We start from the raw sequence: 14,117 nt of genomic DNA, 5'->3' as shown, positions 1-14,117 counted from the left end.
TCAGAGGTCTAGACTTTTCAACCAGCAATTCAGCTCAGAGGCATCTGGCACCCTGCTTTTTCCTTGACACTTGACACAATCAAGACCAGAGAAAATACAGATAACAGCTGGCTATGAGGCTTCACAAATGCTGGACACAGCCACCTCAGATAACAGTGGATTGTAAAAGCAAGATAGAAGAGCTCAAGCTCTCATATCAATTTCTCTTTCCCCAGGAGCAAGCTTGAATGATGGGTCCTCCCCTCCCACTTCAAGAATCTTAAAGCGTTATACAGAGGCTATCAGGTTAAACACAGATTTTTCAAAGGCCCTTGCTGTAGCTTTCCACAGGACATGTTTTCTCCTCAATATTTGAACTTTGGAGAGCCACTGTTCAGTTTAATTCATGGTGCAATCCGATCTCCCCAAGGAGTTCTTGGGCACACCTCAACAAATAGCTCCTTGTTGTCCATCCTTTTACCTGAAGAAGCAACTGCCAGGTGAGAGCACATTCCTTGCCATGAAGAACCCAGTGCCAGGCACACTCCAGTAATGAAATAATGGGAGACGTGAGCAATGGGATGGGCCAGCTCATGGCCAAAGTCAGTTTCACAAGTATCAGGATAATTCTGCCTGTACCATCAGTGCAGTATTTCCAGTTTCTTTCAACAGAGAATGTAAATTAACCTCAGTTCTGCTTATTTGTCATTACTTACACACCAGCATTGTGCAGAGGGATAAGAGACATTCCCATCATACTCACAAATTGTGACCATCTACTAGCAGTTTAAGGCTGTAGGAGGTAATTTGGCAGCATTTCTGTCCTGTAGAGTCCAGCCTTCCAGGAGATGCTCATAAAAACAGAGGAGAGACAGAACACACATTTTATGCTCTCATTGACCCCTCAGGAAAAAGGAATAGGTGTAAAAAATCCCATCACATCCTAAACAAAGGAGATATCACATGGAAAATGTTCAACTGGGTTCCTAGCGTTGCTGAGTTTCCTGTAACCTTTATCCACGGCCATTCCAGACTTAAGCAACCCCAACAGCTGAATGAAAGCTACTTCATTTCCCTTTGTCAAGGCACTAGGCTGGGAACCTCTCTCATCAGCTCCCTTAAATTTCTCCTATACCAAGTCCTGGAGCTCTTGCCCAGGGAAGCTGCTGCCTGCTGTGCCAAATCCAAGAGTCAAACCCCTTCCCTAGGCTCTAATGGGGATTTTACAGTGGCAGTAAAATAAAAGCTATAGCTTAGAGCAATTTGCATTTAGGGGATATTTATGTTTCTGAAGGGGCTAAAACCAGTATAAATAATAAATCTCCCAGAATTCTTGGGTGGGTTTACCATGTGCTTAGGAGCCCAAGAACTTGCATTTCCCTCTCCTGATTTTGAATTCTTGTCAAATAAGAAAGCTTGGCCCACACTGAACATTGCACAGGACATTTCCCAGGATATGGGAATTGTTCAGATAAGTACCTATCTATGCAACTGTCTTACCTTAAGTTGATTAATGCCATCAAACTGTGCATACCTAAAAGAAAAATTTTAGTTAAAAACCTGGTTGCTTCAGATACAGTAAAGTGGGCAGCACACCCAGGCCTTTTGCAAAGGGGAATGTAACTCTCCATTGTGAAATTGCAATGTCCAGTGGTCAATTCATTCATCATGGTCCTGGCACTGCACCAGATGTAATACAGCAAAGCCTTTTGCACCAAGTCCCTTTCTGACTGTCAATTAAAAAATGAAGAAAAATGTCAGCGTTAGCTGTTGGTAGCAGCTCTAATCACAGTAAGTACACCAGCAACTGCTTCCTCTCTCACTTTCAGAAAGAGTTTGGCAGCTTTCAAAATATTTTATCCATCCTCCTCTTGAACATGAAAGGGAAATTGAATGTTGAATTGTAAAAATAGCTTTACAAAATGCAAAATAATTTAAACAATGATAGGGAAACAGGGCCAAGATTTTTCTGATTCAAAGATAACCACTATAAGTGTCTGACAGTACAAGTTTTATATCTGTACTGAGAGGCAGGACAGCACCTGCAGTGCTTTAGAAAAGTTACAGCCTACTGCCACTAGTGCAAACTAATTCTGATTTATCTTTAAATAATGGAATGATAAAAGCTCACAGTTGCTTCAAATATTTATTTCCATGGCAAAAATAGACTATAATATATTCATTTCACATATATTACATTCAGTAATACAAGCTTTTCTATGAAACACAATTTGTACATTGCTTTACAAACCAATTTCAGTTTTACAAGAATTAAAGCTGTTTTGATTATACATTTTTACAGTATTGGTGGCAAGACAGCAAAAATAGACACGTTAACCACTAGCTTAGTACTAGAAAATAATACTTCAAGTTTGCTACTGTTTAAACCAAGTCCCATTGAAATCCTTGCATACTGGCTCAAATGAAAACAAAAGAAGATGGAGCCACATCCTGCACTCCTCTGACATTAAGGACTCAGTCCTGCAAAACTGCTGAAAGGACTTCAAACACCCACTTGCTTTCAGAGATTTCAGCAATGTGCAGGAGTGTACATACTTACTGATTTGCCAGGATTCTAAAATTTCCATTCAGATCTCCCCCAGATCAGCTAAAAAGACAACAGATATGTTGGGAATTTCAAAGCAAGATAAGAAAATATTTTTGTAAAAGCCATATACGCCTCATCTGCCAGAATTACTCAGGATTAGCAAGGAGACAGACTGGAGGATACTACATGGATTTTTCCCCATCAAGTTTCCTACCATTCTAAAAAATCAATGGTGTTTGCAAAGTCTTTAAAGTATTTTAAAGGTCTTCTAACTTTAGCTAAGTATTTCCAAATGGAAAAATAGCTTTTAAATTCCCTTTATAAAAGTTAGGCACCTTCTGAAACTGTGTTATTGAAATTAATAATTTGGTAGTTTTGATTGCCACGTATGTGAACCAAAATAACAACATTACTGTATCTACAGACTTGCTCACTAGCTTGCCACAAGCTGGATCTGTTGTAAACTCTATTAATTGAATTCTCTGTATTTTATTTCTTTGTTCTTCCCTAATTAGAGCTGAAGAATAGACCTCTAAAGAACAAATTCACTGGAGATTATTCTTCACCACTGACTGCAGCAGCATATGAAAAATAGCAAATAAAATCAAAGGCCATATAGCAGCTGCTTTTTGAAATGCTCTCTGAAGTTAACAAATCTCTTGTCAGCCCCTGTAGACACAGAAGTATCACTTCTGGTGCCCACACAATGCACCGAGTTAGCTGGTCCCCAACAGGATCTTTTAGGAAATTGTGTTTTTTTTACAGAAAAGTTCGCAACAGCTGCTAAAAGTTAAGGATCTTTTCCCTTACCCTAGCAAAGTATTATATTAGTATCACTGTATTGCAAATGATGTGCTGCAACATAGTTTCTAAGTACTTTAAATTCCATGTTGCAAGGGCCTGATTTTCAGCCCAGCCTTGAACTCCTGCAATTGACACCTACTGTAAACACCTGGCTGCCTTCACAAATTCTTTATATTTCACTGCAAAATTGCGTGTATGCCTATTCCCCCTGCAATTTGATTCTATAAAACCAGAGACCAAGGTTTGAAAAACCTGACCTTTAATCAATAAAGAGAAACTAAGCTGACAGATTGCATTAAATACATTTGGAAAGGAAGATATGTAAAAGTGACAGAACCTCTGAAAAAAATATTTGGAGTTTCAAAGTCACCTTTTAAAAAGCCAGTAAAAATAACACCTATAACTACATCTTCGTTTACCCTACCATGCCATGAAAAACATACCATACAAATCAAACCCTTCTAACAGCTCTACTGTGGATACAAAACGTTCCAAATTCTCCTCCAAATGCCTTCAGCCATTCCTCAAATCCTCACTCTCTACTTCCAACATTTTGTACTTTCACAAGAGAATTATTTCCCAACTATCTCAGCTACTTTTCCTTTGAATGCACATTCCTGCTGCATTCTTTTGGCTAATTCTTGTAATCTGTATTTAAATTTAAAGTAGACTTGTGAGTATTAATGCCTTAAGGGCTCAAGCTTTCATTGGCAATAAGCCCATTTCAATTCCTGCAATATCGGGAAGAACTGCAGGAATTTTGCATCTTGCAGGACTGGACTCTGGCTTTGAATAACTTTGCAGTACTGAAAAAAATCCAACAAACCCTAAAGCATAGAGTTCTTAATAATTTAAGTGTTCTTTTACATTGATAATTTGAACTAACTACTGAAATACAGTAATGAGTTTGTATTCTTAAATCCGTGGTTTTAGTAGCACTACTGATAAAAGAAAACTGAGGTCTCATTACACAGCAAGCTTGTATAATAAACAACCCTGCAGTTCCCAAGTTTGGTCCAGAGGCCACTAAAATCCACAAGCCAATCAACTTTAAAAGCTGCTCCAACAAGAAAAATGTAGCAGCACCCCTAGGTAATCTTACTTACTAAGGTTTAGAAGCTATTTTCAAAGAAAATTGCTCTGAATGTCAAAATTTCAGTATCAGTTAAAAAGTGTACAGAATTACAAGGAGAGCCAAACATAAATTTCCCAAAATGCCAAGAATTTTTTTTCCATTTTAGTAAATATTTTACTTTTTCTTTTCTGGATTTTATTTTTTCTCTACATTTTTATAACAATCTAGAGCAGCTTTTCATCCACCAAAATCAGAGGAACTCTGCCTTGCTCACCTGCTTTTATTTAAATTTTAAATTATTATTTAAATTTTTTCCTAGATATAAATCATAGTGCCCTGCACTTGTAGCTTTTCCATTCACTTGTGGCAAAGGTATCACCATGACAGCAATACAAAGGCATAAAACTTTCTGCTCTTCATGGGGGACAGCAGAAAAAGGAAAGCACAGCTGTGCAGGCTGCAAAAAAGCTCTGCAAAACTCCCCCATGTTCCACCAACCTTGTCCCTCACAGAAGGAGGCAGGGAGTGATTTGCAGCCTACAGCTCAGCCTGCTAAGCCAGTGACATCTTTGCAATGAGCAGGGCTCTGACTTGTGTTCTTAGAGAAGAGCTGCTAGCCCAAAAGTACAGATTCACTGGCCAAAAACTCTCACCACAGCAACCAAGAAAGAAGTCAAGTGTGCAGAAGCCCCTACCACAATTTATGGGTTCAACTCCTGACTCTTCATAGAATTTTGATACTAAAAAGCATTTTCCACCTAGCCCACCAAAGACAGCCAAATCTGTCTCTTGACAGTATATAGCACCTTTATTTATCCCTGAGAGCTCCGACATCCCTAGAGATCAGCATCATCTTTCCCATTTATTGCAAAAATGTCTTCATACAACTTACTAATAAGTCATCTCAAATCTTGCAAAATAATCTGGTTTCATACCCATAAAAACCAAAGCACTTCTGGCAAAAAGCACAGGCTTTTAGTGGAATTTTAAGCTCTGACAAATAAATGCACCTTTGACTCACACTGTGCCTGTATTTGGACAGTGGGTGTTCTCATTCTTCCAACACTTCCTGAAGCATTCAGCACAGCTACATGTAAACAAGCATCCCTTTTCAAGACTCAGAACGAAGTGCTAAAACCTGAATTTTCTTTTAAAAGTTAATTGAAAATCTAAACTGCTTTAAAAATTAGTTCTGCTACAGGAGGTTCTGGAGTCTATTTTCATTTGGTATCTCAGGAAGAGAAACTGCTCATTTTCAATGCTTACTTGAAGCCATATGATTGCATACAAAAGCAATCCTGCTGTCTTCAGAAGGAAAACTCACCAAAGCCAAGTCCATAAGGGTCAAGTCTATTAATGTAAAACCAGGATGCTGCTGATGGACAGAACTCAGAGTGGAAGTTGAGGAGGTAGCAGTGTTATGCTTGAAAAAATAAACCCAGACTGTGACTACCAAATAAGGGAGCACCCACCTCTGAAAGTTAACTCAACTTCTTTCAGTAAAATGGGAAAGGAAGACAAAAGACACAGTTCCTCACTCACTGCAGACAATCCCATAAGTTTTGCATTAAATTCCTTGTTTTAACAGTTGTTTTTTTTTTTTTAAAAACCTCACAGCTGATCTTCTGCCCCAGTAACTGCTGAACAGCTAAAAATTGCCAGTTGAAGTTGTGGTTGTATATCATTTCATTAAAAGCTGCATGTATCTGGGTACAAAGATGGCAGTCCAATGTTTAGAAGTAGAAATGCTACAAACTCCTTTTTAGAGCATAGCTACACATTCTGAAGATACATATTTCTGAAAATAAAAGTGAATTGTGGCAAAAAATAGCAATGTTTTTAAAACATAGTATGACATAAATATTTGTGTTTCTTTCAATACTTTTGTTAACACACATATATTAAATCAGTTTACTTGCAAGATTTATATTTAAAGAATCAGTCTGCAGTAACTGATTTCCTCTGGACTTTCCTGTTACTTTTACTGAGAGCAGGACAATTCAGACTGCCTAAAAGCAGACCAAGAGCACTAGACAATATACTTTAAAGCAGTACATTTTTTAAAGAAAGACATAGTAGCACAATGTCATTAGGACCACGCATTGTTTTGTTTTGTTTTTTTTTAATTTGTGGTCATTACATAGGAAATTGAGGCAACCTATTATTCTTAATTAATGTTTTGGGAGAAAATTGTTGTTTTGAGGGGGTTTTAATTTTTCATAATAGTTTCCAAACCCTTGCTACAGCTCAGAAAAATAAAATAATTTCACGAATGATAAAAACAACTTTCAGTCTCATTTCAGTTCACTAAGCAGGTATCAAGGGAAATGGGCACATAAACATGCTTGGAAAATGGGTTTGTTTTTTGTGTTAAAATTAGACCTAATAGCTCACTTTTGAATAGGGTTTTTCAAGTCAGCATCTCAAAACACTTGAAAAGGCAGGTAAAACCACACGGTCCCTGTTTGAAAACCACAGACAGGATTATTTAGAGATACTGTAATTAGACCAGACCTCTGGGACAAAATAGAAACTCCTGAAGGTATGAATCATCTTCAGGTCCACGGTACAGCCATTGACTCAGCCACCTACACAGCCACTAAAATACCCACATCTCCAGTGTTCTCTCTAAGAGCTCTTACATTGTGCAGGTGTTTTCAAATGGCTTCTGTGGATTCCCTTCATTGCAATGCTGCACAGAATTAGCAAAATCTGTTTTAATACTGACAAAATAACCGTGAGGATTCGACAGAAACTTCTCCTGCTTTAAAGGCTTTCTTGACTGGGAACATAAATATTTTTAATGGTCATCTTTGCACTTTGCAAAGCAGCAATCACAGCTGCCACACCTCCTCCATTATGTTTCATATGATCAGTTCTGCTTTGCCACTATGCACCTTCTTACTCCAATTTTGGTTCTCTCACTTCATCAACTTAAAAGGCTCTTCCAAAAATAACAGATTGGTAACGGTATAACCGTATGAAACAATGCATGATTATAGTTTCTATGTTTATCTACATAAATAACAGAGCAAAAAAAGTGCTTAAAACATTTGCATCCACTTTGATTTCAGCCAGTAAAATCAAACTGTCATCTAAATATATGAATAATACTGAATATGTACTTTCTCTCAACCATTTGTCACCGATAATCTTGTGAATAATTATTTTTCTCCTTCTTGTTGCAGGCAAACATGCCTCTGCTCAAATGGAAGTTACCAGCAGTTAACATAATCTTTCACTTCTCAGTTCTATTACATGGCACTACAACTACAACTACCTAATGATAGCTTCCCCTAGCGCTTTCTGAATGATATTTGAAAAGCTAGTTCAACCACTGTCAGTTTTCTCCTCTGCCATTTACGAAAGTTTGGGTTACGGCATTTTGGTTCTTTTTCAATTAAAAAATGCAGAATATAAAAACAACTGTCCTTAAAGCAACAGTTTAAAGTATCCAAGAGCTGCTATTTTGCTGAGTAAGCCAGAGGAAACCAAATGTTCATTTAAAAAAATACAGATATATTGTTTTTAATATAAAATTGAAAGCAGAATGAAACTGCATAAGACCTTGACGTTCCCTAGGAGCAGCTCTCTCACCCTATGTGCAGGTATGGATTTTCAGCTTTCCCACAGCTAACACTTAGGTTTTAAAACATAACATTAGTAAAATTGTGCCATGTACTTCCATTCCATAAGGTATTTATTTTGCCCAGGGTAACACCACTCTAAAGAACGTATGCAAGTACAAGTAAAATCATTCCCTAATATGACTGCAGCTGAACATGAGAAAAGCTTAGTCCAGCAAAGATCCTGTTTTGCAGGGACTGTTACACTGACTTGCATTTCACAGTCACATACCAGTCTTAAAAGGTAACTGTGTGATTCATCATCCAAAAAAAAAAAAACAAACCCACACCACTGAGAGCAGGTCTGCATGGGCAACCATAATTTTCTTTCTGTAAACTCTTGCAGTATCCCTCTGGAAGTGGTGGGGATTATATAAGTCTAGAGCTTCTGAGAAACTGAATGAGAACTCCATAGACGAAAGTGTACTGTGAAAGAGTCTGCACCATCATCATTCTCTGCTGCCTCAGCATGTCCAGCACTCGTGGGATGTCCAGCATCTGGAGGAAGAGAACAAACTGTAACAAGTGGCTGCTGAGCAGGGAGAGCAGCTCCCGCTTTCTCAGCAGGAGGTTCAGAGCAGTAGCAGGGATCTAAGAGCAGAATCAGCTGCTTTCATTTCAGCTCTGACATGCTTGCACTACACCACTGACAATGCCTACATTCTCATTGGTGAAATATGCATAATGATAAACTTGCCTGTTTTCTGGGTATTCAAAAACCTAATAGCTGCAAAAGTTTGTCATAGTGTTATGACAGATGCACAACAAAACAGTATATTAATAATATGATATGCCAGCTGAGACTTAATAAACACTTTACAGCTGTTCACTTCTGGCTAAAAGCTGAAAGGACCAAATTTTATTCTATTAAAATACTGCTTTCTTTCCACTGCTGAAACCAATACTGCAAACACACTACTTTTAGTTACAAAATACTTAATAATAAGCACAGAGACTGGCTACAAAGCATGTTCTTGAATGTTATCCATTAAAGCTAGAGGCATGAAGTAAAAATGGTAAAGTCAGGGAAAAATCCTGAAACACACTTCGTAGCCTTTGTACCTTGTTCCACTCAGGGACTCAACATCTCATTGAGTCAAGAATCCAAAAGAGCATTCTGGTACCCAGCGTGGAAGTGGGAAACCCCAGATTATTAACTTCTGCTGAATTGTAAAGGGCTCTTTCAACCTAGCTGTGAGGGCTCTTCCAAAGGCCACATCTTGGGAAAGCTCCCTTGAAGAGCCGTAAAATATTTCTTAGGTAGGTTACTTACTCTTCTATTACCCAACATTATTTAAAGCATGAGAAGGAAAAAGAGATCACCTCATTGTGTTCCAAGCAAGCAATCATGATCTCTGACAGTATGACCACTCCTGTTCGTCCAACACCTGCACTGCAGTGTACCAGTACAGGAGGATTTGAGCTTTTAGGATCCGCAGTGCTGTTCGTGTGGCGCCGCACTGACTGTATCTCTTCCAAGTATGCTGTTGAGTTCAACAAGGTAAGAATGATAAATTTAGGAGATGAAACCCCATAACCAATGCTATTACCCTGTATGACCACCAGAAAAGTTGTAATTTGACAAATGGCATGCCACAGAAAAGTGGCACACTGTAAAAATCAAATATCCCAACCAAAGCAATACAGATCTATAAACACCACGTAACTTTTGCAAGGCTTTCTTTGCCTCATTCCCCTTGTCCCCCACCAAAGGCTGTTTGTGGCAATCTTGCTGCTGCTGGAACATGCTGGAGTGTGCAATATATGATGCAATTATGTTTTAATCTATATGAACTTTTAGTAAATTAAATATTTGGCTTTAGACATAAACAGACACTTTTATAAACTGGCAGGTACATTCCTTCCAAAAATACAGTCTCTTGCTGGTGCAAAGAAACCTTTTACAGTGGAAGGCTTGGTGTAGAGTAAAGCTAATTCACATATAGCAGCTATTTTAGGAGGTATTAAAAAAAAGCAAAACAACAAACCCAAACCCAAAAGCAGAGCTATGTACAACTTACATAGAAATCCTTTTAAATCTTCTGGACAACCATGCTCTGGCCAGTCAGTATACTGCAGGTGCCAAACTGCTCTCTCCTGTCCTGTGAGAAGATGTTTAATCTTCAAACCTGTAGTTGCATAGCAGCCAGAGTCAGTACGGAATCGTGTGGTAATCTTAAATCTTCCATAGGTTACAGTGTTGTGTCTGGAACCAAGACGTGGCCAGTATCTGAAGCTTTTTTCTCGCCCACTTTCCTTGAAAATAAAGAAGCTTGCTCAGCAACAAACGTTAAGAACACTCATACAACTCATGCTCCTGTAACAACTGCTATCTCTACTCACTTAAGGACTACTACAGTGTTGATTATGTGATTGTTACAGTTTCTCTCTGAGTAAACCAACTTTCCAGCAGAAAGCCTTTGCAAATTTACATCTTTCTGAGAAATAAAACAAGACAGAATGGCAAAGGGTTCACTCAAAATGCGTATTTGATTTCTTTCTTGTTGGAGTGAAGACCCTCTTTCTCTAACAGATCATAACCACATCATAGCAGATTTCTGTGAGAAACCTGACTCAGTTTATACTCACTTCCTCTGCTGTCACCATAGCTATGATGGCAATTCCTTGTTCCCAGATCATTTGCCAGAAATCCTGACATGTATTCTGCAAAGGGCCCTGTGTAGCAATGTAATCCCACTCTATGCCACCAACAGAGACCTGTTAAATCAAAGATATTAGGTTGTTAATTATTGAAAGCTCCCTTTCTCCAATTCTTAACTCAGTCATTTGAAGATGTACAAACTGAAAAAAGGCCACAACAGTGTAGGAGCTCACTGGCAGTTAAATCTGCTTCCCATTTTTTAGCTGCACAATAGATGCAGGAGACACAATGGTTAAAATTGCATAGGCAATAAAAAAACAAACAAACAAAACAAAAAAAACCCTAAATGAATTAAAACCAAAACACATAACTGTGTTTTGCATAATAAGCATGATATAAAAGTGAGGGAAAACAAATAATTTCTCCTATATGAATTTTAGGTATCTTAGTTTGGGGTTAGAGAAACTTTCGTGCCCCAGTGCTGTAAATCCTATTATACACATTAAAACTCCAGAATTTGCTGATATTTCCTCCAAAAAAAAAAAAAAAAAAAAAAAAAAAAAAAAAAAAAAAAAAATTGAGACAGGTCAGAAGAGTTATTCAATATTTGGGAATGAGTTTAAGTATAGAAACTATTGTACTACACATTTTTTTTTTTTTTTAATAGCAGCTACACAAGTACAACTGCTGCTTTGACAATCTCAATGCTTTTCAGAGAACCTGTGAAACAAAATGTAATTGAACATTAAGTAGGGAAATGCACTGAAAATTAATGAACTGCCTTGAAGGCTCTTGAGTTCGTCTTGCAGCTGCTTCACTTTTTTAATCAGTTTAAAGAGCTAAGGCTATGGAAAGGGGGCAACTGAAGATTACAAAAGAGCAGGTTTCTGCTGGCTCTATCTGCTTCTCTGACCATCAATTAAAGCTTAATCTGGGAGCCAGATTACTGCCTGTTGTGGATCTACTCTGAGAAACTGAGGAAATACTAGGGATTATCACTACAGATCAAAATACCATATCATTGCAAAGGATCCCAGTTTGTTATTAAGCAATAATTTTAACCCTAGGAAGAACAGACATGCCTTTGGTCAGCATCAATCCACAGAGAGATGAGACACAAAGCACACAGCAGATCAAGACAGAAGCAAAACTTCTCAGTAATTAACCCTCCATATTACCCTGGGTAATGAGGAAAAACAGGTTTCTCTTTTCCCCAAAGAAACCACTGCAGAGAATGGAAAGATGGAGGGATTCTTACTCATCTGACCAAACCAGAGCTGACAGACAAATCCATTTTTTGTTACTACATGAACTGGGAAAAAATTCTCCAACAGTATTTCTCTTACCTTGATATGAGATGCGTTGATGTAACCCGTGTTATTTTCTTTGGTTGGGACAAGCTCTACTCTGGTATCATCATAGGGAAGGACATCCCGGAACCGGTTCCGTTCGGCATTCTCAGGAAGCCGAGCTATGGAGCACTCACCATCTCTGAGTCTTTTTTTTTGAATCCGCTCATATTCCGTGAACACCATTCCCTGCTCCAACCGCTGCTCCAGAGCTTTGCACTGAAAGGCAGAACACAGACAACCATACAAAGCCACATTCTAGAGCAAGTCTGTTTAAACAGAGAATTCATCCAGTATAAAATGCATTTCCCTCTACTGCATACTTTTGCAATGCTCTTCCAGAGTTGAAAACGCTCTTCCAGCATTTGTTCCCACAAACGTTCCAGGATAAACTAGAAGCAACCCTAATCAGCAGGAATTTTGTTCAAGTGAAAAACTAAGAAGCCTGTTATACTTCATTAGAGCACAAAGACTGTGAATACCACTGATGAAAGAAAAATCACTTCATGGTTTCCATAATAGAACCCAGTTGGGCAAAGAAATATTTGGCCAAACCAGATACCTACGCTATACTCCAAGAAAATACCTTTGAACAAGAAAATTCCAATAAATACTCTTCCTTAACACAACATGTTAGATCACAACATCTGAAAAGGTCACAAAAGGTCACCTCACATAAAAGCTGAAGTGATCAACTTTGTCATTTGGACAATTCTAAAAATGTAAAACACTTGCCTTCATCAATGAGCTAATAATTCACTACCAATATTTCACATTTTCTTAAGCTAAAGATACTAAATTATGCACACAGCAGCAAAGCCTTCTTTAAACATCTTGCTGCAGCTGAGGTGTAAACCCTGTATTTTTTTCTATTTAATTCATTCAATTTTATTAAATAAGTTGCTCCCTCCCTGCCCTGCCCCCACCCTCCCATTTATTCTTTCAAAACCAAGTTCTTTCTAAATCATAAGACACTTCTGGAATTTCAGCATCTCTTTGCCAACAATAATTAGAGGAATAATATGTAAGATTTCAGCCAGAAAATTTCATCTATGTCACATGCCCCCAGCCTCTAACAGCAACTGCTCTGCAGTATCAGGTCAGAGAATGTCTCGTCTCAAATAACCGTAATGCCAAATGTTGCAGAGGAAGGTGTAAAACCTCCACGGTACACAATTTGCACATCAATATGTCAGCTGTACAAACTCCTTTATTATCTTAACCCTCATTTAAACTGAAAATAACATGAGGTTGAGCAGTGAAACAGGCACTGAATCAACTTTAAAGTCATCTAAAATATCTGCAGTCTGGACTTCCTTACATGTCACTTGTCTGCTTTGCATTACCTTTTCTCAGCTTTTGAGGGGATTACTCCCATTTCACAGTATCTATTCTGCCCTCACATGACTGTCTGAAGAGAAAGTGTAGTGACATGTCTTTTTCACAGATTGACTTAGTGGATTCTTTTACCTCAACATTTTGGGCAGAGCTAGCTGAATAATAATATTGCTGAATTCAAGAAGATCAGTCCAGGAGATATAACGGCTGTAAGTAAGAGGAAATAACAAACACAGGTACTAAATATGGAACTAAATCTCAGTAACTCAATGTTATTTTTTGCCCCTTAACATCTTTAAGTAGTGTACATATAGTTCAAAAAGAATCCCAGCTGCAGTGAAATAGAACAGTCAAATCATCCTCCTATGGATCTCACTCCAAGCCTTCAAAGCCCAAGACTGAATTTCTACTATGTGACCTGCAATTAATTTTCTAGGTCTGTTCCTTAAAACTGCAGCTGGTGAGAGCAGGACTGTTCCTCAGGTTCTAATCCCTGCCCAGTGACTGTCAACAAGTTGAGCTAGAGGGATTCTGCAGCTGAGGATGCCAGACGTGCTCAGAACAGCATTCTAAAGAGACCACTGGCTGCAGAATGTACAATAATCACCATGGACCTTAGCGGATCTAGTTGCTCCCTGGTCAGATGTGTAATGACAGAACTGTTCCACAGAGCCCTTCACGTGCTGGATATTGACTGCATTTCACTTTCCTGTAACCTATGCAATGCTATACAAGGCAGGCTGAAGTATTTTTATTGATGTTGTTTACCCTGACACAAACAGATGGAGTAAAATTT

General features: G+C 38.3%; 1 protein-coding gene across 3 annotated transcripts in view; it reads right to left on the bottom strand.

The window, feature by feature from the left end:
- Window positions 1–2,106: 2,106 nt before the first annotated feature.
- The window catches only part of PTPN21 (protein tyrosine phosphatase non-receptor type 21), a 44,617-nt gene continuing 32,606 nt past the window's right edge, over window positions 2,107–14,117 (bottom strand). For all 3 annotated transcript variants that reach the window (XM_071745802.1, XM_071745803.1, XM_071745804.1), the window contains 5 exons: window positions 11,981–12,202; window positions 10,622–10,750; window positions 10,054–10,288; window positions 9,356–9,516; window positions 2,107–8,530 (listed from right to left, as the gene is read on the bottom strand). In XM_071745802.1, coding sequence (XP_071601903.1) covers window positions 8,402–8,530; window positions 9,356–9,516; window positions 10,054–10,288; window positions 10,622–10,750; window positions 11,981–12,202 — 876 coding nt within the window. In that variant the 3' untranslated portion in view covers window positions 2,107–8,401. The remainder of the gene's footprint in view (window positions 8,531–9,355; window positions 9,517–10,053; window positions 10,289–10,621; window positions 10,751–11,980; window positions 12,203–14,117) is intronic.

The sequence above is a fragment of the Heliangelus exortis genome, chromosome 5 (genome assembly GCF_036169615.1).
Source record: "Heliangelus exortis chromosome 5, bHelExo1.hap1, whole genome shotgun sequence".
NCBI classification, from domain to species: domain Eukaryota; kingdom Metazoa; phylum Chordata; class Aves; order Apodiformes; family Trochilidae; genus Heliangelus; species Heliangelus exortis.
The sequence above is the reverse complement of the archived record's forward strand: the minus strand, read 5'-3'. Positions and strand labels throughout refer to the sequence as shown.